The 25,847-nt window shown below is 44.9% G+C and overlaps 1 protein-coding gene across 1 annotated transcript in view; it reads right to left on the reverse strand.

Moving 5' to 3' along the window:
• Positions 1 to 25,847, reverse strand: part of b3gat2 (beta-1,3-glucuronyltransferase 2 (glucuronosyltransferase S)) — a 39,304-nt gene that overhangs the window by 5,042 nt on the left and 8,415 nt on the right. Inside the window, exons 2-3 of the mRNA XM_034552291.1 lie at positions 12,518 to 12,662; positions 3,256 to 3,404 (exon numbers count right to left, since the gene is read on the reverse strand). Of these exons, the coding sequence (XP_034408182.1) occupies positions 3,256 to 3,404; positions 12,518 to 12,662 (294 nt within the window). The remainder of the gene's footprint in view (positions 1 to 3,255; positions 3,405 to 12,517; positions 12,663 to 25,847) is intronic.

Below are 25,847 nucleotides of genomic sequence, written 5' to 3' on the forward strand. Positions count from 1 at the left end.
GACAGTTATTTATACATCATTCCGTATCGCAATGCCTTGAGTCCTCTCACTTAACGCTGAATGTAAAAAAAAAAAAAAAAGTTCAATACGACATGAAAATGCAAGATTCACGGTAAAAAATAAACAAAATCAGTGAGTTTGACAATGTGAAGTACTGTGAAGAAATGTTACTTTCTTTGTACTCGTGGTTGAATGCACTTATTGTAAGTCGCTTTGGATAAAAGCGTCAGCTAAGTGACATGTGATGTAATGTAATGAATCATCCTCGACTCACATCTAAGATTTAAGTGTGTAATATCACATCTCAACTGCTTCAGATTCATCAGAAGGTATCTACAGCCCAGCTTTACATGCGTGCCATGGTATTTTCACACCTATCGTACTGCATCACTACCTGGTCACAAGCCTCACAAACAACTATACAACCCATCATATCACTGTATAACCAGACGTTAAAAATGATGGACAAAAAAAACAATGAGGTGGCACCATTGTCATATCTTGCAAAAACACATTGTTTTCTCTTTAAAAAAACAAAATACGCTCAAATAGTCACTCAAATATATTCAGCCCTTTTGGATTAATTTTTCCGTGGATTTGAAGAAAGCTTGATTGATTCCCCACAAATACTCCGATCACTTTAAAGCAAACAGTTTGACAGTGTGGGAAATCCACTTCTTAGTTTCATTGCTTTCAACATGAAGCTGCAGCCCGGAGATGTTAGAGTAACTTCAAAAAATAAAAAGTTGAATACAGTTGTACCTCGGTTGAATGCCTCGTTTATGTCTGTTCAAACGTATCACCACTTTATCATTTTATTCTTTTAGACATTTGAGACATGGTCATCATTCGTCAATTCTTGATTTCTTGCCCAAAACCTGATTTGTTTAGTCACAGTGACCTTTGACCTATGACCACCAAACTCTAACCAGTTAAACCTCGACGCCACGTGGATGTTTGCGTACGACACAGACTGTAGATAAGAAGTGGCCGTGGTCACCGAGACCTCACGCGCTGGTTTATGGTCTCCTGACGGGACGGGAGGTGACGCCATTTTTAAGGGGGGAATATCTGCTGGACGAAGTTCCTCTAAAACCATTTATGGTCACTTAGACTTGAATATTTGAGTATGGATGTATGTAAACGGTGCACAATGGATTATTGTCTTATCTACTAATTATTCTTCCGTATCTTTAATAACCAGAGAAGTACCTGCAGCTGCACGGCTTAGCTACGGCACACTGGATGAACTCTGGCGTCGCATTACAGCGGCTTCGTGAGTGGCGATGGCGCGTTGCGGCGCTTTTGTAACTGTGATGCTTGATTAATGCTGATATCGCATCCTCTGGCCTATGCGCTGCTGGGCGCTGACTGATGATGTCACAGCCCGTTAATGGCCTGTATTAATATCGGCGGCAGGGCCCCTCCATTAGTGTAATGGGGCTGGTAATGATGATGATAGCTTCAACACAAGAGCTGTCTGCAGCCAGCAGTAAATGATGATCCAGCAACCCGGGGGGGGGGGGGGGGGGGGGGGGGGGGGGGGGGGGGGGGGGGGGCTTTATCCAACTCCCTGCAGGAAACATTTACCCATAACCCACCAGGGACTTCCAGTGCAACGATGTGACCTGCACTCATACGGTGACACAGTCAGTGGAGATGACAGATGAAGCACTTCCTTGCTGCACTTTTCTCCACAGAGAATGAAGACACTGTTTGCTTTGAGTATCGTCGGCAGAGGAGCAGGATTAAATCAAACCCAAAGCCCCGCCCGCTGCTGCGATGCCCCCTGTTTTTTGTGGGGCCGATCCCCAACTGTAAGAGGGGCCTTTAGAGACACAACTCACAACGCTGGTGATCCATTTGAGCGCAGCGTGGATAAACTATCATCCGATCGGCCTTTACAGAGGCCACGATTTAACTATTTATGTTGGGTGATGAAAATCAATGGACGACGGTCGATATCGGTATTGACGGGGAAAAAAGCGCCACAGAAATGACCCCGAGCGTGGACGAGATTGATGAAGCTCAGCGAGCTTTTTATCACGTTGAAATGTTGGCGAGACGTGTTTGTGTCCGCTGAGGTCGACATGTTGGATGCGTCGCTCGCTGCTGATTGGTCAGGGTGAATAACCTCTCCTGTGGCTAATGAATTAGATCCCACCCTAAATGAGTGAGTCAGGCTAAGACTCACATACCTGATGCTGATATTGCCTCAATCAGTATCAGATTTTTTTTTTTTAAGCTGTAAATTGAAGATGCTGCGATTGTTTGGAGCAAAACGGGGACGTGACATTTAGTTCACGTATTTCTTTCACGGTAAAGATGTAATAGAATCAATTTCTCACAAAATCCCTTGGAGGCGGCTCCGTGATGGTTGTCAAGAGGATGAGTGGCTTCATAAAGCCGAGTGCCAACAGGGGGCCGCGGTGACTTGAGATGAGCTGCATCGATCGGAGCTGTCGAAGCACACAACGAGAATTGATGGCGCCGTAACGCCATTTCTATCCAATCCGAGCTCTGTGTGTGTGTCTAGGTTTAGCCCGAGCCACATAAAGCATGACTCATGCTGTCAATGGTGGGGAGAGATACCCCAGGGTTAGTTACTGCCGGGATGGCAGCCGTTATTATGAGTGCAGTTTAATATCTGCCACACACACAAACACACAGAAGACGGATGAACTGGGCTCTTATTAAACCCGAGTCAGTGCCATCCACCTCCAGGATGAAGGTTGCAGTCTGATAACGTGCTTATTGTATAGGGGCCAACGCTGCCCTCATAATCAAACAGCGGTGACTGTGAGAGAATCCCTTTGGTTTTATAGCGAGCACACACTTCATTGTCTTTTGATATGACCTTTGACCCTTAACACACAAGCCTGGTTATTTCATAAATATATCTGATCTCTACTGAGCTTTTACACCAAAGTTGTCAAGATTGCTCTGCGATTATTTTTGTTGAATGTTATCTATAAGTGTTTTCTGGAAATGTATTCTCCTCAGACGAATATGATTTAGTTTATCTTCCAACAAAGTTTACCAAAGAAAAACGGCATGTAATTACAACCACGTCCCTGAAACCGATATTACGTGTGTGTTAGAAACCTGCGTGTGACTCTGAACTGAGTCTGTTGACGTAGCCGGACCGGCCGTGCATGCTTTTAGTGCACATAAGGCCCTTGACCCAAATTGTTGCATCGTCAAAACGGCATTTCCATCTGTTGCCATGGTGCCAAATGTCGCCAGGTTGCTCACCCGGGTGCAATTGTTGGCCTTGGGCTCCAACTCGGTAACCTTGGTGATCTGCTTGAGGAAGTCGGACTCCTGCATCCCCGGCTGGGAGCCGCGCCGCTTGAACTGCGCCCGCGGGTTCGCCAGGATCACCTGGAGGTTCACCGCGAAACCTGAGGGGGCGAGAGAGAATGAGAGAGAGAGAGAGAGAGAGAGAGGGAGGAGGAGGAGCAAAGAAGGGAGAAAAGGGAGAGTGAGGTTAGCCAGCATGGATTAAAAGCACATTAGGAGTCTATTATAATCACAGCAGAAAATGATAGAGTGCATTAGTGTATCTAATGACTATAATATGGCTGATATAAAATTCCTTTACCACAGGGGTCTGCCATTCTCCTGTGATAATTGCGCGAAAGATGAGAAGGGAAAGCATGAGAAAGTCAGAGGGAAGTCAAACAGCTCAGGGTGCCAGTGTGTTGAAGCAGAGGTGGGGATTAATGGCTGGCTCGCAACCAGATTTAATCAACCTGATTAGAGAAATTAGTAACGGTGGGACAAAATGTGACCCCCACATAATTGCTTGGAAAGACATCAGCTGTCCCCCCGCAGCACAACCAGAAATACGTTTTGAAGGTCGAAAAGAAAAGATGATTCTTTTGCACGAGTCCGATAATCCACGTGTCGGCTTTCTCCCCTTTAAAGGCAAATCAAAAGGCAACAAACTGAACACAGAAGCTACAGCGGACCTCTTCCACCGCTTAACCTTGCTCCCCTGTTAACATGCAAGCGGAGAACATGCCGTTCGCACATCCAATGTGATGTCCGACCCCGCAGCCAGAGGTCAGGCGTGGCGTGGCGTCTTTCTTTTCCCTCCACCTCTCCAGCTAACCCTATAGCGACGCAGCAAAGTGCCAAGTAAAGAATAGGAATCCTTGGACATTTGGGCTTTTTCAGAGAGGTAGTTGTGTGGCAAATATTCATCCAAGTGTCCCACTCTGCATGGCCTCCGTTCTTCCGTCATCGTCTGCAGTTTGACTGTTTGGCAAGTCTGCTAATGCCAAAGGAAGCAATTCTGCATTTGTATTAACGGGTGCTCTTGAAATCCAAGACTGACCTCTAAATGCCTCAAGTTGTTATTAATATCCATTGAACTGATGATTGTCGGACCTCTTTTTAAGCTGGTGATTGAATGAAAAGTATTGAGTTGTCGTGTGTGACATTTGTTGTTCAGTTCATGTCCATCACTAGATATATAGATAATCCTCCATTTGGTCCTACTTTGGCTATAGTAAAAGGTTAAACCTAAGAAAATAAAAATGATCCCATCGCCCAAAGTGGCGAACTGTTCGAACTCAATGACATGATGATAAAGAAAAGGCTCTCTCGCATTCTGGTGAAGAAATAGTGAAGACAGCTGTACGTGAGAAAGATTCCCGGTGGTGACACGGCCGGATAAAGTTCTATGGCACGATGCTAACGTAGGGCCAGGCGATGTGGAGGCAATAAAAAGATTCCTTGTGCATGATAATGGTGTAGGGTTGACTGTTATTGCATTTGCACCAATCAAATGTGATTTGGGGATTTATGCCATGATCTGGGTGAATCGTTGACTCCGATTGGCTGCAGAGTGTCCATTAAATCCTGGTGATGGAGCCCTACTAGGCAGCCACAGTTACACTGTTGGGTTGACCGTTCTAAATGAATGCGTTCGCTACCGTAAAGGGAATAAATAAACACGTTTGAATATCTCATTCACAACCATGAGTGAAGTCCTTCAGTGCCTCGTCCTCTGAACACGACTTGCAAGGAGTAGGTTACACCGCGCCTCTGAACACATTAGAAGCGATTCGCTATTCAACTCGCAACCTCAGGCTCTGACCGACAGTACGCATGGCCTCCCATTTCTTCGTGAAAATATGATATTGATTTGGGGACAAAGACATGGCTGGATATCTAGCTAGTCCTGTTGTTAAAGATAGTGTTGAATTATATTTATGGTTGTCAAGCGCACGCAATGCCATTGACTAATGTGCCATTGACTAATGTGCCATTGACTAATGCGTTATGCAAATTTTTTCGGGAAAAAACGCTGTAACCTAGCGTGTCGTGTTAAATTAAGTTATTATTTGTACGTATTGTTGTTGGCTGGGAATCTTGCTAGCATAAAGTTAGCTTTCTTCAAAGGTTCTTTGAGCTGAGCGGACAAGAAATATCTCTCATGGCCAAGTCGTGGTTACGGTCTGTATTCTTAACTGGTGCTCTGTACGTTTCCATTGCATAATAATCTAATGAGACGGTCATGATTGATTTTGGTAGTAGCAAACCATCGAGGTTCTCAGGAAAATGAAAAGAACTTTAGATTCTGGTGGCAAAACGCGTGAAATGACCACTGATTGGTCTTTTTGTCTTTGGCAAGTGACCAGGGGATAAGCTGACTCCTTGTCCATTATCACGAAATAATGGAGGACACCAGCGGTCCAAGTTTTCTAAAAATGTAAATTATTCCTTTAACCATGGCATGTGGAAACATGGATGTGCTTTCTTGCACTTTAATTGTTGCCGTTTGTCCAGATTCTCAAGTCTCAGCTGTTGGAAGTTGACGCTAATACTTGAAATTGTCGAACCTTTTAAAATGATCTACGCTTTTCTCTTTCGCAGGCGTAAATGGACATCGATGAAAAACCCAAACTGACTCAGTGTCAAGTTTTCCCACGAGTTCATTGCATATTCCAAACGCTGTCGTGTAATTTAAAGCACAATGTAATTTGTTGTAAAAGGGTCCTTACAAACGCCACCGAGGCAGCAATAATATACGTGTAGGTTGTGTTGTGTTTTTAAGCAGTGCAGCATTTCTCCGAGGGCTGCTAAAGTTTCTAGTTTACAGCGTGACAGGAGGATATTTTTCTGAAATTGCTGCGATTCCCCGCGCACAGGGCCTCGGTATAATTACAGAATATTTATTTATGCAAATCGTTAGCGGGCGGCGCGCCTTGGCAATCAGTGCATTAGTACTGGTGGTGAATTACCCCTCCTCTCTTTTCCCTCCCCCCCTCTGGCAGACCAGCGCTTTCTGGGGTTTGACACATGGCCTGCAGACGGTAGTCCTCTGGGCGACGTGAGCGTCGACGCAGAGTCACGCAGAAACCAACAGTAGACATGCAAATTAGGTTGGCTTATGATCACACCAATTCATAGGTTGAAGTCTGCTGCATTCCAGGCCCGAGTCCACCAGCGCTAACACACCCCAACCGTAGACCCGCTGGCACACACACAGACACGAAGATACATACTGCGGTGACTGAGAGCAAGTTGAAACACTCTTACTGAACCAGTGATGACAGACGGAAGGTTGTACTGGCACCGATGGGTACTAGATTTTAGATCAACTAAGAAACACAAGGCGATTCTGACACAAGTAAATGCATCCTTTCGCATATCTTTTCTAGATATCCAACCGTACACGTGAAGGGTCAGCCATAGCACGGCGCCCCTGGTCAGCCATAGCACGGCGCCCCTGGTCAGCCATAGCACGGCGCCCCTGGAGCAGTTTGTAGGCAGCGCCCCAGGTGACCAACTGGCTCCTCTCCAGCTACCAGCTCCACACTTAGTCCACACGGGGGCTTGAACCGGCGACCTTACAATTCCACATCCAGGTGACCCATTATCATTCTGGTATAGCAGACTAGCCATGGTGAAATAAATAGTGGAAGGGGAGGAGAACGAGGCCAATGCCCACAGTCTATATCCAATGGGTCAGACTACTTGCTCCCACCCCCCACAACAATATTACAATTTTGAGGTGCAAAAAGCTTAGATGCTTGAAGCAAACTCTGTTGCGCAATACCTACTCAAAAAAACACACAGACCCTGGTATTATACCCACATAGCTGTTAGGCTTTGCTGGTATCAGGCTCATTACTGCTCTGTGTACGATACTGCAGGCTGATCACAGAGATGAATGCAGCTCAGGTGGAGCGCATGGACATGAGAGCAATTACAAGATAGGCATCCTCTAACCTGCATCCGGCCTCGGCGATATGGAGATCCCAGCTTATCTGAGCCTTGTTTGCCCGAGAGGCTACTGTCCAGACTCTTCACTAACTTTGTACCACTTCTGACCCTGTCTGGCTGATATATGACTGCATGTGTCTAGTGAAAGCTTTGGTATTACGCTACCGATGACATACTTTGCGGGTCAAGCTTGCCACTCACCAACATGAAGTTATCTTAAAACAGTGCGCATCATTTGACCCCCTAATGTACAAAATGGAATAACTGCACTTCTTCTGCCAAGAAGAAAAGACTCAGCTAAAAGCTGTTGCTGCATATTAGGAAAGAGAGGAATTACTAATTGTGTACATTTGGAAATGTATTTATTGAGCAAAATCAAATCAAAAGTTGAATTAACTTCATCAATTGATATGATAAATACCAGTAGACTAATCAATGCTCTGTTAGCTTCAATACCAGCAGTGGAAAACAGCCTTCAGCGAATCAGGACCTGGCATAAAAACATGACATTATCCCATCAATAGTGCACATCTTATGGATTCATGATATAGTAAACTATTAATCGGTGATTTTAGCATTTTATCCTACTGTGGACATTCGTGTGAAATTATAATAATCAGCACATGAGTTTTGGCTGAAAATGTGTTTAGTGAGGTCACGGTGACCTTTTGACCACCAAATTTTGATCTTTTTGATATCCTGAAATATTGCGTTCACACGAACGGACTGGACGGATGACCTGGATGTATAATGTCTCTTGGCACATCTGTCGGCGGTGCGGACGCTTAATAAAACAGCTCATTCACCGACTGAATGCTGTAAGTTTGTCCTACAGTAGTTGCACGGCTTTGTTTTACTGATGTAACATTACGGCGGAACAAGCTTGCATTTATAATGTATTCCCTCTTCTACTCCTTCGAAGAGAACCTCTCACTCAGGCACCTTTCAGTTTTTAAGTCCAACACTCTGAACATAACCAGGTTAGGGTCTTTCAGCACGAGTTACCATGGCGATCTAGCCACGTGAGCCACCTTTAATGACATTGAAAACTGTTTGCCGGCTGTGGCTCAGTGGTGAGCAGGGTCGTCCTTCAATCAGAGGATCGGCGGTTCGATCCCCCAAGCCCATGTCGATTTGTCCTTGGGCAAGACACTTCACCCCAAAATTGCTCCCGTAGCTGTGCCTACGGTGTGTGAATGTTAGTTACTGCTGATGGGCAGGTGGAACCGTAGCTCCTCCAATCAGGGTGTGAATGATGTCAAGTAGTGTTAAAGAGCTTTGAGTGGTCGGAAGACTAGAAAAGTGCGATACAAGTCCAGGTCCATTTACCATTTCTCTGAGGCATGGGGCTCAACATATCTGATCTCGCTTCGTGAGACACCCCTCTGGCCAGCCTTTCCATCTGTACATCTAAATATAACGGTTTACGTGTCTTGAAATTTTAAGTGTGCAGAGGAAATCGACGGAATGTTTTGAGATAAAGGAGATGTAAACGAGAAGAGATAATTTTTATAAAAATGTCCAACCTCTCAGTGCTGCGTTTTGCATTACAATACTACACGCCTTTGTAGTACATATCCCACAAAGTGTAATCAAACATAGCAAGCAAAGAGAAAACAGATGTGCAATAAAAAAAAGGATAAAAGAAGACTCAATAAACGCCTCTTGTGCTTTATTGATTTGTGTTATTGTTTGTGCAACCTGAAGCTTTGGTAGCCTGAGGGAACTCTGTGATCACTCGGTTGCCCTCTAGGTTTACATGCGTCTGTTCCATCCCATAACCATGTGAGTCATTTTCAATTCAGAGGCCGATATGAAAGACTAAAGAGTTTACCTCCAGGGCAAAAACAGATGAGCGCACTATGCAAGCGCGGTATTAAAATCCTACACTGACGATAAAGGAACTGTTTAGGTAATCACCAGTTCATGTCACGCCCCAGCGGTGCACTGAGATGCCCTCCAGGAGAACGTGTTTATCTGCTCCTCTAAAAGAAACTCAGGTACCTAAATAAGACAGGTGGCTAAAATAAGTCAGAGATCTTGCCATAAGTCCTAGATCTTTTCCCTCAATAAACATTGTAAACATGAGTTTGTGGTCTAAGTCTCTAGTTTCAAGTCTTCTTCAATACAGCGTGACGTTCATTTAGCAAATATTGGTCCATTTAAAGTAGAATAGACCATAAAGCAGGGTATGCTTTAGGGCGGGGCTACAGTCCCTCCTCAGCAGTCCAATCACTTGTGTTAACTGACGGCTGGCTTCCAAGATGGCGACGGCCAATACGCAAAACTCGAGGCTTCCAAACATCAGTCCACAAACCATCAGGTGAAATCACGACGACCGCGTCCACTTCTTGCATACAGCCTGTGGGTTTGTGCAGATTCTGTTCCACTCCTACTGCAGGATCTTGAACTGCTCCTGCACACGGCCTCTATCCTCCTCTCATCTCACCATCTCAGGAGCAGGGAATCAACGCTGCAGGTTACTGGAGGTTAAAACACTTTCATGTCCCAATCTGAGGGAAGGCTCCCGAGGCAAAAAAGTACCACTTCAACCGCGTCATCTATTCGTTTGCACTGTTTTTGCAATGATGCAGCTCTCGTGCACTTCCGGAAAAAGGAAATTGCGCGTCCGTCCGTATCAAGTGCTGGCAGGTGTGCGCTTGTGTGACTGGCAAATAGATGCGTGATGCTGTAACTGTGTGTGTGTGTGTGTTTGCACTTGACTATAAGAACACACACACAAACACTGTCACACCATCATTGTCCAGGCTCCATTGTGTCTGGCTAAATGAGACAGAGCAGGAGACGGGCGGCTTTAGTGGTCTGCTAACAATACAGCGCTGTATAACACAATACTATTAGGGCACGCACTGGCACTCACTGAGCGCCCTGCAGAAACCCCGTTGTAAATCCCATGAATAACAATTTAAGAGTGAATAAAGTCGGGGCCGCTCGTACGGCGCAGCTATTGTTGTTCTTGCCGAGTTTAAAACAAAGAAAAATGCTCGGGCAGCGCAGACGCAATGGTAAATCTTAGCAGGGTAAATTGCCAGTATAATTATATAGTTATAATTATATAGTGTGTGTGTGTGTGTGTGTGTGTGTGCGTGTGTGTGCGATTAGGTGAAATGGGTTGGTTGGGAGGAGGACGGAGAGATCTCGGGCCTCGTGGCGGAGCAGGAAAGGTGGAGAGCAAAAAGAGAGAGAGACTCTTGTTATCGTGGATTAATTAACAATAATCTAAAAGGGTGCAGACCTGTGTGTGTGTGTGTGTGTGTGTGTGTGCTCCCCCTGCCCAACTAAATCCACATATGTGTTTGGATTGATGAGGATGCAATCATCATCTGTATTGTCTTATGCCTTGAAGGGAATATCCAGCAGAGAGTCTGAATACAGTACACGTGAAGTGGGATAACGAGTGGTGACCGGTGTTATTATTTGGTCAGCGTGATGAATTAATTCTCTCACTGGAGATGTTTACTTTGCTCTGCATTGAACAACAATAACCACAAGGCCCATTTTCATCTGAAAACTGTCACTACCCCCAACCCGAAGCATTCATATCACTGCAGTTGGATTTTAGATTTTTTTTCCCCCCCTGTCAATCACAGTCTGTCAGCCCGCTGTGCGCTCAGCTGGCGTCATGGACTGAAAACAGAACACAGGAAATGATGTTGAAAGAAACTGCTTCCCAGACCCTCCCGTTAAAGCGTTAAACAGAATTCGCCAAAAGAGATCACAGATGTATAATACAATGTACAATGTACAATTTGTTTCAAACAAATTAATTAGAGGTTAGATGGTGTAGAAACCCCAAAATATTTGTAATTACAATCTTTCTTCTGGGGGAGACTCCCCAGACCAATTATACATCTTTCCAAGTTTGCTGCCCCCGTTTTAAAACATAAGCAGGTGTCCATGAGAATCAAAAAGAACTTATTCTGAGTAAATCTGAGAGAAAATCAAATAGTCCAATCAATAATCGGTCAGGCTTAGCGGAAATGAAAGAAAGCAATGGCAGGACAGACTTGTCTGACTGTACACGGAGGCCTTGCGAGTCCTTCTGAGACAACACAACCTATTCAGGACACATAAATGTTACACGCAGCGGCGAGCTTCCCTGATGCCATCTAATCTGCCGCTTCTCAAAACCGCTTAATTCAACGTGACTCTGCAATCCCGCGTCGTGATTTATCTCTTGGAATAAACAATCAAGCCGAGTAGCACACGAGCTCCTGTGTGGAGGAGCAACCGTCGGAATATTAAATTGGAAAGATCACATCTCATTTCATGGTGAATTAAGCCCTGAAATAAACAAGAGGCGCAATAGAAAGAAAAAAAAGCCATCTGATCTCTTCAGGTAAAGTCACAGAAGGAAAAGAGCACAGTGCATTGTTTTCCTGTTTGTTCTCTGCTCCGATGAAAGCCAGGTGACCTTAAACTGGCTTGTAATGAGTGAGCTGATCAATAAAATCCTTTGAAGTTTTCACGAAGCGTTGAGAACTAAAATCAAATACTTTCCCCACTATTTCCTGAACTGTTTAAACGCTACAGTGAACGAGCAGAACCGGAGTGTTTACCTCCGGGTCGAGCACGAGTCCCCTGTTATACTCGGTCAACATCTCGACCTGCTGTGCTAGAAAAAAGGGTTAAAACAAACACAGGACTTTCACCCAGGAGACCGCTGCGTGTGTCTCTAGTGAAAACAAATGTTGACTAGTTGTACCTTCCTTTTATGACGTAACTTACGTACTTATACATACGTACGTATTTTCCGCAAACAAACACAAATCTTTTCCTGACATCGCTCGTATTGCTGAACATTCGTAGGGGAACGCACGAAGAATGAAACACCATTAAGAACCGTTGTCCAGAGATGCTGCCGTGTTCAAAGTGTTTGGTGGAACAAATAATTATGATGATAATCCTTTGTTGGAACTATACGAGGAGTGGGGCTAAAACATTTGAAAAAAATGAATGTATGGGTCATTAGAATCAAAATGTTATTCAAATCAGACGATGTGGTGACAATCTACTTAGATCATGAAAAAGAAAATGGTGAACTGGAAATGTTTGTCTTGAAGGCAGAAGAAAGGTCAGAGGATAGCCATAAACATGAAGTCCTAAAGACCATCTTGGGTGGGCTTAAAGCATGTGGGGGGGGGGGGGGGGCCTTCCTACGGTCATACTTCCGGTGCCCTTGCTTTGAACTTCAATCTCGCAGGGACGTAATGAAACAATGTATGAAAAATATGACAACAGTGTGTCAGTTCCTTACCTGCCATGTCGGTGGCGAAGGGTCGGTCCGGTCTCCAGCCGGTGTACCAGCCCACCACTTTACCCCCGGACACCAGGGGGCGCTCATACGCTCTGCCCCCTACAAATCCCACGGGCCAAACCGAAACACCTCGGGTACTACGCATCTAGAAGAAGGAAGAAGGAAAGGTGTTAGTTCAGTGAGCACACAACTGCGTTCAGTCGAGCTGAATAAACACACATTTCATACATGTCGAGCGTAAAGTCCTCTGAAACCTAATGCCATATAAAATGGGTGTTCTTTAAGAGCAGATGTGCAAGGCCGGTTAAAAGTGTGTGCCGCTCGAGCAGCAGCAGCTGTGACATTGTCTAAGGTCGGGCTTTTTTTTTCTTTCTGATCTACATTCAGTTTTTCTTGACAAACACAATGTGACATGATGTCTGAGCCCACGGGCCGATGTCCACCCCTGTGCCACCGAGTGGGGAAAACCCCACAGAGTCTGGTGACGTCGACCCTGCGATGGATCCATCGTGCCACGTGTCAGTTTGCACGGGTGATTAGAGATCTTTAATTTGTTTTTTCCCTTAAAAAAATGCCGGCGAAGGTGGCAATGGCGTCTGAAATGAAATGAAACTGCGTCGTGGCGACGGTGTCTTCCACTTTCGCAGCGAACGCATTCGCACACAGCCGGAAGCGGCGTGACGAGGAGCAGAGGCAAAGAGAGCGAGATAACAGACTGACAAGAGAGATAGTGGTGGTGGGGGAGGGTCAGAGAGAGCAGACTGTGTGAGAACGGCAGCGTTCTCGGTGTTGAGACGTCTGTATCTTGTCACATCGTGTGTGTGTGTGTGTGTGTGTGTGTGTGTGTGGTTCTATTTTCCAACCCCGGCCACCCTGAAGCCCATTCACTCAGACACTGCCTCCTCATCATTCACCACACCGCCTGCAGCCGGTCGCTCATGACAAAACAACAGGACCAAAAACCAAAGCAGCGCCGCTTCGCCCAGACACCACACCGATGTTTAGCTTTTTAAACAAAACACCAAAGACATCGGAAACCGAGCGAATGTACATTGAGCGACGTATGGAGAGGATTCACAGTTCTGTTGCAAAACCTCCAAGCAGCCATGGGGTGCGTGACGTGGTCCGTTGGAAAAATCCCCCCCAAAAAAAACATCCCCAAAAGAGTTCTTCTCAACATAAATGTGTGCTTTGGTGAATAATTTAGGAGAACATCTTTGACGGGGTTTTTCTAGCCCGTCTAGCCGATGCCAGCCCAGTGAGTTGGGTTATTATTCCAACCAGGTGAAGAAAAAGTTCATGCTGATGTATTACTGATTGGGGGAACTGTCAATCTGCCATTGACAGCCTAATTAAAGGATGTCTGCCTCGAGCAAAGGGAATATTGGGCCTTGCCAGAGCTCAATGACAGAAACTGTGGACGCAGCTGAAAGAGTTAGAACACATATGAGCATACAGCTCAAAGGCGGATGGATGTTTTACGTTACGGAAGAGAAACAAAAAAAAAGGGCAACATTGACTTTTGGTCTCCTCCGTGAAGGTCCTGTGTTGACTCATCCGTCCACTGGATATTGTGTCTCTTTGACTTTTGTTTATTGTTATGCATTGATTTTATATGTTCCTCACGTTCTCGCATGTTGAAAAACATATTGATACTTTTATCCAAAGACCCCCCCCCAAAAAAAAGGCAAATACTTTGCAAATACAAGGATATTTAATACAAAGAAATGTTGTTCAGCAATGTATCCTCATACTTCAGTTCAAATGATGTTATAGCCCCTGTGGCGTTTCAGTGGTTTGGGTTAGAAACGACAGAAGTGGCTTCACCTACGTACGGACGTCTCACTAGATTCTGTGACAAATAAGTCAATGTTTGGGTTATAACAACTACCGAAGTGGTGTTAATAAAGTTTACAAGTTCGTGACAAATACATCTATGCCCTGGGTTAAAATAACTACGGAAGAGTAGTTACTAAAGTAGGGAAACCAGCGCATGGAAAAAGCTTTCACGAGCTGATACCGGGCTGAATCCCTGTTATTGAAATTGAATTGAATTGAATTAAAGCGATGGAATGAAGAACATGACGTACAATAATTCTAACTGTCAGAGATGAGGACATTTAATTTCTCTTGTCTCCACGTCTTCTTCTCCGTACCATAACACCCTCTCTTCTGCCGAGGACAGCAGCTTTGAAGCCCATTCCCTGTTCATATTATGGGCTCTTGAGTTTGCCTGCGTGCCGCTAAAACACTTCCCCTACGTTTCTCTTTTGCTGCCTTTCTCCCTCAGGTCATTTTTTCAAAGACTCTGGCAAAGAAAAAAAAAAAACCGCAAATGAAAAGAAGAGAAAGAGAGGCGAACTCGGTGTGTTGGTCTTTCCCAGATCATTATTTTGGCTTAGCGGTTAAGTCCTAGTTTGACTGCTAATGATCCCTCAAAGCTCAGCACAGCTTGATAGAATGAAAACAGGGCCCATGAGTACTCAAACATATTCAGACACGGTGGCTGGACTTACAGGGGGCCCAATTTTATAACACTTTGAAGGCCAACATTTTCATTAATTTTCGTCTGCTTAGCCTGCGTTTAGAAACGAGATCAGCGCCACAAAATCAGATTTCCTGCATAAATACACCAAACCAATATTTTACTTGGTTGCCTTTAGCTTTCCAATGTTTACAGAGGCTTTCACAAGTCAAATTCAAGTCATTTTCAAGCACTTTTAATTAGCATTATAAGATTTGTTTACAAGCATCTTTTACCGTGTGACAAAATGCTATATGTGAATGTACATTAAATAACATTAAATGACAATATTCAGCTTGGTTTTGTCAGTTGTTACGTGTTGCAGACATGTTAAATATAAATGTCACGTCGGACATGTTGAGGACAAACATCTGCTGTGATCCAACCAAGCTCACCCAGAAAATGTGTTGGACCAATCCGAGCTCACGATGCAACTATTTAAAGCTGCATTGACTCGACTTCACAGGAAGCTAATAATCACACATTTGACATACGGCCCTATAAAGTTGAAGCGTTGGGCGCTATTATCCAGCAGGGCAATATTATCATTTCTGTTTTCTGGCCACCTCATAAATGTTTGCTCTCCTTTTATCTCTGGGTTTGGTCACTACCGACTACTGAGGGAATGCATCATGGCTGATAACAGCTGCTGGAAACCAGGGTGACAGGAGTCGTGAGACTGAACCGAAACAGTAAAGTCTAGCAAAAAAAAATACAGGTACAAGAGTCGTATCGTCCAAATATGATCGCTTCCTTTCACTGGTTGCACAAATCCAAGACGACGACGGCAAAACAAATAAATAAATAAAAGCCTGACTCAAGGCTCCAAAACAGCAGTCCGCAAACCAATGGGTGATGTCACGACAACTACATCCACTTCTCATATACAGTCTATAATTAAAATATATTGAAACTTTGAATCCTCTATTGTGCAGTCTAAAGAGGACCATGAGTGCTGTTTGGCCAGTCAGCTCAAACTCTCACAATTCTTGCTAATGTAATAAACATTTGTGCAAATCCACATACTGTGCAGTTGGAATACACTAACATGCTCAATTAGACATCATACGTGGTATGAATAGTTTGCATCGTATGTTAGTATGCGATTCCTAACACCAGCCAGAGAGCCAAAAGATGCTCCGCAGTGGAGTAATAATTCGCTGTGGGTTTGTCCCGACAAGCAGCTCCTTTCACACAGCACATATTGACCCATTGTTTGGTTTTGTTTACAAAGAAATAGATCAGTGCAACGCTAATGAAGTTGTTTTCAAATTGATTCCAAAAACTGGTTTCGGCGGTTCAGAGCAAATCGGGTTTTTTTCACATTCGCTGCAGTTTTGCTCGTCTGGAAATCAGAGCCGGCGACTTGTTAATTCGACCAAACAGATGCAGGAGGGGTTCCTGCTGATGTCAGTAATCCATTTTTAAAATGGCATCTGTCTCGGCCCGAGTGCCTGAGACAGATGTGTCTCCGGACTGCGTTCAAGACACCGACAGCACATCTTACTGCCGACCCTCCCGTTGTCTCGATAGCTTCTGTTCGTCCATCAGAACTTGACTGTGGCTCGGCATGCATAGTTATGAGTGTTCAATGTGAGTTTGTGTATCTACGGTAGTGCCATCATTTCCGGACCTGTTGAGAGTCACCCGTCATCACATTAGGATGACGGGTGACTCTTCTTTTGCCCCCAGAGTACACAGCGAGCGTCTGACAGACAGCGGCGATAACGGGGGTGTCCGAGTACAGCGTCGGTTTAATCAAGCGCAACCCTTTTGACGACATGATATTATTACAGGATTGAGAAGAAAAAAAGTGATATTAAACCAGCTTCGTTTGACAGGTTTGATCGGATATTAGGTCCCGATGCAAGTGGCACACGACGACAGACGCTGCCTCGATGTTTCCTTCTTCCGTGCGGCCGCGACATCAACAACAACTCAACGTCAGAATGTTTATTGCGAGCCAAACAGAGCGGTGGGGTGACAGCGCTTCAACAGATGGTACGTCGTTCTGCTCGGCAACGAGCTGCTTCGGCACATGCTGTTTTTGTATTTTTTTTCTGGTGCCGCCATCTGCAGGTTTCCTTCTGGCACCGGGAAACATTTTACGACACAAACTTCCAGTTATGCCTCGATTCAGGTTGGCTGAGCAAAACATGCGGTGATACAGCAACGCCCCGTTGGCGGGTACAATGGAAAATAATCAAATAATATATAGGATAATGCAGGGGCAGTTACAGGCAGGTGCGGGTGCCATTAGTGATAATAGTCTGACATTTGAAATGACTTCACAAGCCCCATTATTACCAGTAAAAGCAGTCTGTAAATCAAAGCTTTTTAGACAAAATGAATACCAATGGTTATTACACCTGCATGCAGTAATGAGTATTGCAGTTATCTCCAGTAATGAACTGAAGTCGCTTCAACGAGCATGACCGTTCTTTTATTTTTGCATTAAGCACCAATTTTAAGTTAATAGGACTGTGTTGCATTACATCAAAGGATAGTGTTGTTTCGGCCACACAGTGAAAAACAGCATGTTCAGTTCAGTAATCAATCACTGACAGCATCGTTGCACTTTTTGGACCTTTTTCCCCACAAAACAGCAAACCCCATCACCGGGGTGGCCTTTGTTTCTCCACTTTAATAACCGGACGGCTGATTCTGTTAAAATCGCAAATCGGACATCCAAACATCCTCCCAGCTAGCTGACGGGACAAATAAATCAGTTTACTTGGGAACTGGTGGGAGGCCTGGGAGCCATCCATCTGCATTTACTGCGTGCGCTGCAATTTGAAAAACCGTCAACGTTTCCCTTTAATCTCTCCATCGACCTCCTTCCCGATCGAAGAGCGAAGGATAGAAGCCCTAACTTCTGTTGCACTTGGACTTTCGGGTTAGCGACTTGAACCACAACTCAACATTCTTAAAATTGTTACTACATTTTTTTGGGGGGGGATTTTTTTTTGCATTAATTGATGGTAAAACAACCCATTTCATTCACTAGAAGAAGAAAAAATACTTAACAGACAAATGTAACATAAATAACATGTTATGGTACATAAACACAATTCTGGAACTTATAGGAAAAAGTAAATGACTGTTAATTTGGGTTTAAAAAATAAATAAATCCTCAATATCTTTTTATTTGCTTTGACCAATTTCTCGTTCATCGTGTGCGGGTTATGCTTCGCGACGTCTGTTTTAGAGAGAACAACATCAAAGGTTAAACAAAGGGCTGTTGGTGTAATGAGCCTCGGACTAAAAGGCCAGCAGCAGCACCGTAATCGTCCAAAAGCCGATCACAGGAGATTCTGAATTAATGACGAACGGGTTTCTTTCAGGGAGCTGAAGATTTATTGGACTTGCCCTCCAGAGTGTAGCTGCTCTGGGTGTGGACTTGTGAGGAAGAGCCAGTAGTATCCTGACTTGGCAGCTCTGACTGCAGCTGTGCATTCATCCCTAAATGCTAACCGGTGAGTTGGTTCCTCTGCTTCTGGCTGCTGCCCAGGTTTTCTTCACTGGCAAATCAGAAAACCGGGGGCTCAGTCTTTTATCCATCGATTTTACTATCATCTCACGGGTTTTTCCTTCTTCTTTTTTTTTTACTGCTAACAAAAACCCAAGTTCAGAACAGATACTCCCACTTTGAGTTCTTATTGTTGGGAGATGTAAAAAAGAATAAAAAAACGTGTGTTGAAGCCCAATTTAGGTTTACACAATTTGAGCAGCAGACACGGCAACAAAAATCAATGAAACCTCAAATGTAATCCTCTGCACAGAGAGGCTTCTATTTGGGGTTATGTGAGTTTTAATGCTTATTTTTTCACTTGGAAGTTGAGCACAAACGCCATCTTTTTAGGCCGGGACAAGCAAAAGTTCAGTCAGGAAGACACTCTTTACACTCCGTTCATAAGCAGTCCTTTAGTCTTGCACTCCATCAGCTGATTGGGGGCGGGCACGATGAATAAACCAATCGGAAGCAGCGCAGTTCTGTAAGCCAATCTCAGCGTCGTTGGCAATCTTTTAAAATATGTTACAGCCACTCTTCTTCTCCACCACCACCAGTGTCTGGACCTTCGCAGATATCAGCATCTCTACGCCTTGCCAAAGACTTTGCACTATTTCAATATGCAATTGTAATAAATTATTGTTAAACTCTAAATACCAGTCCCTCCTGATTGAAATGAAATCAATACAGAGTGTTCATCACAGCAAATAGCAACAGATATATATATATATAGTTGTGTAAAGAACGGGTTCAAAAGGAAGAATGCAATAAAAAAATACCAACTTGTTATGAAGATATAGTTGATTCTTTTATAGTCGATTCTTTTCAAAGAAATAGTAGTGATTATTGCCAGAAATGTCCTGACTGGAAGAATAGTAAGTGCCTACTGCCAAACCTGATCTCAATTCAATTCAGTTTATTTTGTATAGCCCAGAATCACAAATGACAAATTTGCCTCAGTGGGCTTTACAATCTGCACACATCTCAGTCTCTTGTGTCAAGGTTGTGTCAAGATCACGGTCCACAGTAACCCAGTCCACATCTAGGAAACCACGGAGCTCAGCCTGTGATCAGGTTTTGGAGTTCAAAAGCAAAACTCTGCAGCTTCCCCACAGGGGCCGAACCAGAGAAGGAGAAATCGTAATGGCTGGTGACACAGTGGGATTTTCCGGGGATTATTTTTCTTTTTCTGGTCCTGAAATGCTGCAGCTCCACAAGAACACATCTCTCTCTACGGGGGCAAAACAACTTTCATCAAATTCTTCCGGGTCCCAACATTCAAGCCCCCCTTTTTTAACATCGTCTGTGAATCAGCTCCGCCGTGTAAATCCGAGGAGAACAGTCTTAGTCCATTGGTTTTCTGGTGCGAAGCGCATTGGAGATCGATAGAGTTTCACATGTTAAGCACTGACTGGGGATCTCATACGTGACTAAAGCATTCGGTGTGATACACAAAACATTTGTAGGTTTATTCACAATATGTGAATGTATGATTTATGACGATAGGACTCCATTGGACGGAGATATTGACCATATTGAACTATTGCCCAGCCCTATCTGAGGGGAGCTCTCCGCCCTCAGCCTCTCGGGCCTTTGTTTTCCGTACTGTGCATCCGTTGAGTGTGCACAGTCCACCGGTGGACGCCTTCACGTGCTACAAACACGCTTTTGTATCATTATTAGTATGGATATCTTTACCGGAGGGCGGACGCTGCATCGAGATAACAAATAATTCATCTTGAATTCGTCTTGCAAAAGAATTTCTGCAGCAGCTTTGTGCGCGACAACCCAGCGCGGTTCCTGGCAAATTACAGCGCCAGCAGCTCAGTGAGTAAACGCGTGCTATTTACAAGTAAACAAAACGAAAGGCTGGAGGTGAGAAATGCAGCGCTGTCTGGGAGGGCCGCGGCCAGGTAATCAACTCTGACCCCCCCCCCAAACAAATAGGTGAGGGGAGAGTCGTGTGTGTACACACAAAGAGACTCTTAATGATGGAGCGTATACAAATCCATTATGGATGTTCTCGTTTCCTGCCTCCTGCCCCGAAGAAAGAGCCGTCATTGTGTTGTTGGCGCGAGTGTTTCGGGTGGCTGGACCGGGTGTGATTTTAATCAAGCGTATTTTTATCTGTGTGTTATTAATATGCATGGCGGAGGCAATCGGAGGAAGGGAGGGAAGAAATGAGCTGGGAGAGAATGAATGAATTGAATTACAGAGGCCGGGATGGGCTATGAAACGGTGATGCAATAGAGCATGATGTGTGCGCGGGTTGAATGCTTTATGGGTTTATGGGGGGGAAATTAAAGAGATGAGGTTGTGTGTGTGTGTGTGTGTGTATAAACCTGCATATTTCACGTCACAGTGTTCCTTTCTAACAGTAGAATGAGCTGTGGATTTTCATATATTGTACATTCATCTTGTACAACAATGTCGTTTTGTGCACAAACCAGAATATTCCTGTTTGAACTCCAGCGGTGTTGTAAGCCTAGATCACAAAGCAAAGATTCAGACGTCACTGTTCCCCTACTTTTGATAACTGCATGTATTATGTGCTGCATAAAACATTCAACTATGTGGGAAGTACATTTATTTGCTTTCTTATAGAGATTTATCTATTCAATGACTCACTTATAGATTATTCTATACATTTAAACGTGCCCTTATTAATTACCAAATGAATATAACAATTAATTTCCAAATTAATATAACAATTCATTATTATTAGTATTATTTGGCTAAAATGAATATATCAAAAACTTGACACACAGTTGAATATAATCACTGTATGTCACTGACCCCTATCTCTTAACTGTAGAATCAGTTTTACCAAAGTACTCGACATAAACCATAAAATGGCGATGACATGGATTTAGTTCAGTAATATGCAGTTATGATAATCTAATGGATGTTTGCATCGAATGGGGCAAGGTCAATAACTTAGTCTGAATTGGTTTAAGACGTCTTTTTCTCTCACTCAGACACGGCCGTTGAATTAAACAGAAGATATAACAACAACGTTAAAAGACGCAATGTGTAACGCTCCGGTATGAGTAACTTTTAACTCGGGGCAATGAGGTAACAGTTAGAAAATATTTTTTTTTTAAGTGACTACTAGGTGGCGCTGTGTTAAGCGCCACAATGTTGGGATTCTCTATAAAATACACCCGTACTTTAAGGGCAAGAGTATCGCTTTGACCGGGCGCAGCTTAGCATTAAGAAATGGCAGCAAGGGAAACAGCTAACCTCATGACAACCAAAGGAGTACATACACAGAATTGTTAAATATATATATATATATATATATTTCAGTTTGAATGGTACCATAGGGAGGAACTATATCATGGCAAACAACAGCCGTAGAAGCTGCTTACGAGTACAGCTTGGATTAATAAACTGTTGTTCATCAGGAAATAGTTTCTACAAGTAAATTGTAAAATGTTCGGCTTGTTCTGTTCAGCTTGACTGTTCGTCGTGCCGTGGTATACCTAATAAACTGGCACCTGAGTGTACATCCCAGAGTTCACAGACAATCTATGTGTTCGCAAAGCTGGTTCCACTACGCAAATGTAGTAGACTAAAGGTAGCATGTACCTCAAACCATACCACATTGACACTGAGTCAAAGGAAAGTCATGGAATAGTCACACATTGCTTTTAAGAGTGGGTTGTGAGTGGGTTGCCTGACCTCAGCAGAGATGTGATTGTACCAATAATGGCAGATCCAAAGTCAGTTTTCCCCTGAAACCATTTCACCGTTATAAAGAAGGAGACAAAAAACACTTAAACTATGAAAATTTAATATGATTTTCCAATTAATACGGTAGTTTTCATACACCAAACAACTCTTGTTCAGCTCCTCTGGAAGAAAAGAAAATAAGCATGTTTCCCAAAATGTGACACAATTCCTTTTATAGCTCCTTGGCAACCCCCGTCACAAGCACCGGTAACAAAACGTGTCGATTTCATTTTGACTGACCATGTCAGGATCTGTAGTGTCGTGTTTCCTGTTTTATTTTGAAGTCCTTGTCTCTCGTGTCCTCTGTTTCTCTGCACTTCCTGTCCCTGTGATTGTCTGCCCTGTCCCTGATCGTTTCCTCCTGTGTCCAATCACCTGCACCAGCCCTCTGTATTTAAGTCCTGTTTGTGTGATTCCCCTTTGTCGGTTCGTCTTAACTAGATCATTGAAGATCATGTGTGTGAGCCTGTTTTGTTTGTTTTGAATCCTGTTGAATCCTGTGGAGCAATAAAGTTGCCTTTTCCAGTGTTGACGGCGTTTGGGTCCAGTTTCCTGCAGCTGCACATAACAGACTTTAAGATTCAAAATGAGGATCTTCCGTGACCCGGGGAACCGGAGTCGGCCGGGGCGGCGACGGGACCCGGGGAGCCGGGATCGGCCGGGACGCCGACGGGACACGGGGATCCGGGGTCGGCCAGGGTGCAGCGTCGGCAGGAACCGGCGTGGACTGTGGCGCAGCGTCGGCAGGAACCGGCGTTGACTGCAGCGCAGCGTCGGCAGGAACCGGCGTGGACTGTGGCGCAGCATCGGCAGGAACCGGCGTGGACTGCGGTGCAGCGTCAGCAGGAACCGGTGTGGACTGCGGCCGAAGCAGGACCATGTCTAACGCTCGGAGGGACTCCATCATGTCCCGGAGAGCGTCCTGGGACAAGGCAAAGGAAGCAAGGGCCGGCCGGAAGTCCGACAGGTCACAGGAAGTTTGGGTTGGCCGGAACACGGAGGCGGCAACAGGAACAGGCGAGGGCTGCAGCACGGAGGCGACTGCGGGAACCGGAGTGGTCTGCGGCACAGAGGTGGCAGCCCGAACCCTCCACCGACGCGGTCCGGAGGTTTGCGCCCCCAACTCCGAGGCTGGGCCTGCGTGACCGCTGCCCCTGGGGCTACGAGGCCCCCAATAAGCCCAACGGGTCCCGTTGAAGGGGTCTGGTGCCGAGACCCTATGGGAGTTGTAGTTCCCCTTCTGGAGGCTACGAGGGCCCCCATAGGCCAAGCGGGTCCCTTCGAAGGGGTTTGGTGCCGAGACCCTATGGAGGTTGTAGTTCCCCTTCTGAAGGCTACGAGGGCCCCCATAGGCCAAGCGGGTCCCTTCGAAGGGGTTGTAGGCTGGGTCCATCCTTGGTCGGTTCGTTCTGTTATGTGCAGCTGCAGGAAACTGGACCCAAACGCCGTCAACACTGGAAAAGGCAACTTTATTGTTCAACAGGATTCAAAACAAACAAAACAGGCTCACACACATGATCTTCAATGATCTAGACAAGACGAACCGACAAAGGGGAATGACACGAACAGGACTTAAATACAGAGGACTGGTGCAGGTGATTGGACACAGGAGGAAACAATCAGGGACAGGGCAGACAATCACAGGGACAGGAAGTGCAGAGAAACAGAGGACACGAGAGACAAGGACTTCAAAATACAACAGGAAACACAACACTAGAGATCCTGACAGACCAGGTCTGATAAATATCAATTGATTTTAATTTTTTTTTTTAAAGAAAAAGAAGGGCCAATTCGGAATGGGCCGATTGCTTGGCCTTGAGAGCTGTTCATACAAGCGACTTTGGGTCCCTCACATTGCACCGTCAAGTGTGAAAACGATCGGGTGAACGGTGAAAATGAGTAATAAATATGCTAATGTGTTTGCATTTGTATTGCACCTTTTCTAGTCTTCAGAGCACTCAAAGTGCTTTTTACTACATCTCATCACTCACCCATTGCCACACATTGATACACTGATGCCAGTGTCTTGTTCACGGACACTGAAGACATTCGGGCTGGAGGATCTCCCGATTGGAAGACAACCCGCTTTACCTCTGCGCCAAAGCCGTCCCCGTAGATCTCCAGCCTGTCAGTGAATAGGGGTTTCTCTCTCAATAAACTTCACACGGTGTATGAAACGTGTTATTAACATATGTGTCTTAAGGGCTTAGGTCAATTGGATGAACGGTTGTCGAGAAAATTGAAGGACAGACAGACAGACGGACGGACGGACAGAGACTCCTTCCATTTTACAATGATGGTGAACGGGGGGGGGGGGAAATGGCGTTTTGATAAGAGAGTATAGAGTATAGAGAAGGTGGTAGTAGTCAAACTGCAAATTCAGGGGGGGAAAAAGGGCAGGAAATAAGCAGAGAGCCGGTGCATAACACCTTTTTACATTCAACCTAGGCCTTAAACACCTTCCACCTTTCCGTGACCTTCCTCTCTCCCCATCCTCCCCCCGCCGACCCCACCTAGAACTATTTCTCTTCGTCTCTTTTCTGCTTTGCTTCCCTGACATTACAACCCACCCACCCCCCACCCCTGCGCCCCCACCCCCTCCAAAAGCTCACTTCGCCCACTACACTATGTAATTATGATAATTGCTCATAGGGGTTTGAGGAAATTGAATTTCCCATTTCGCTCTGGTTCCTTTATCCCCCTGCCTCCTATCGCCCCATGATTCTCTGCAGGCCTGGAGTCTGCCGCTTGGACACTTGATAAAACATACACTTAATTTTTGCATGTGTGTCTTTGGACCAATGACGAACATCTGAAAAGAATATGCCGTTATGAGAGAGGAACATATCAACCCAATGAATCTGTCAAAGAAATGAAAACCTAGTGTTCAAGATTCTGAGCCTTCTGATTAAAATATGTGAAATATGTTTTGTTGCATTTGAGAACAGCTGGGTTTTCTAGCGCCATATCAGAACTAATAATAAATGTACTCCACTAGACCCAGGATGGCACCATTCGACAAAGGTGTATCTGAGTCACACTTGAGCGTGGGGCATTTGCCTAAGTACCTGCTCCCCAAAATAGTCGCTGTGACTGCTGTGGAGCAGAAGAGTGTAGCCTGGCTGACAGGTTGCTGCGGCTGAATCAAACAGCTCTGCCATGCTGCCGTCAGCTGAAAAAGCCTCCGTCCCCAGAGTCAGCTTTTCAGGAATGAAGAGGAGGGGGAAGCGCTGCTTAAATTTCCTGATTGCTTGTTACTGAGCCATATTTGAAAGGGTTCGCTCCTTTTAAAAGTGAACCCGAGACGGACAGAGTTGGAGTCAAAATAATGTACTTGACATAGCAATATAAACTGTTGCTCTTCCATCAACCATCTATACATCTACAAAGGAGTTTCAAGAGTAGTATGATAGCACGATTCAGGTCTTATTTTGGTAGCTTTGGCTTTAAGTAATTGGTGAGATCTGAAAGCAATACCATGAGCAGTCAGACCATCAGATGGCATAGACTGTATATCAGAAGTGGACCTAGTTGTCATAACGTCACCCAGTGGCAGCGAC

This window comes from Cyclopterus lumpus, chromosome 15 (genome assembly GCF_009769545.1).
Source record: "Cyclopterus lumpus isolate fCycLum1 chromosome 15, fCycLum1.pri, whole genome shotgun sequence".
Classification (NCBI taxonomy): Eukaryota; Metazoa; Chordata; class Actinopteri; order Perciformes; family Cyclopteridae; genus Cyclopterus; species Cyclopterus lumpus.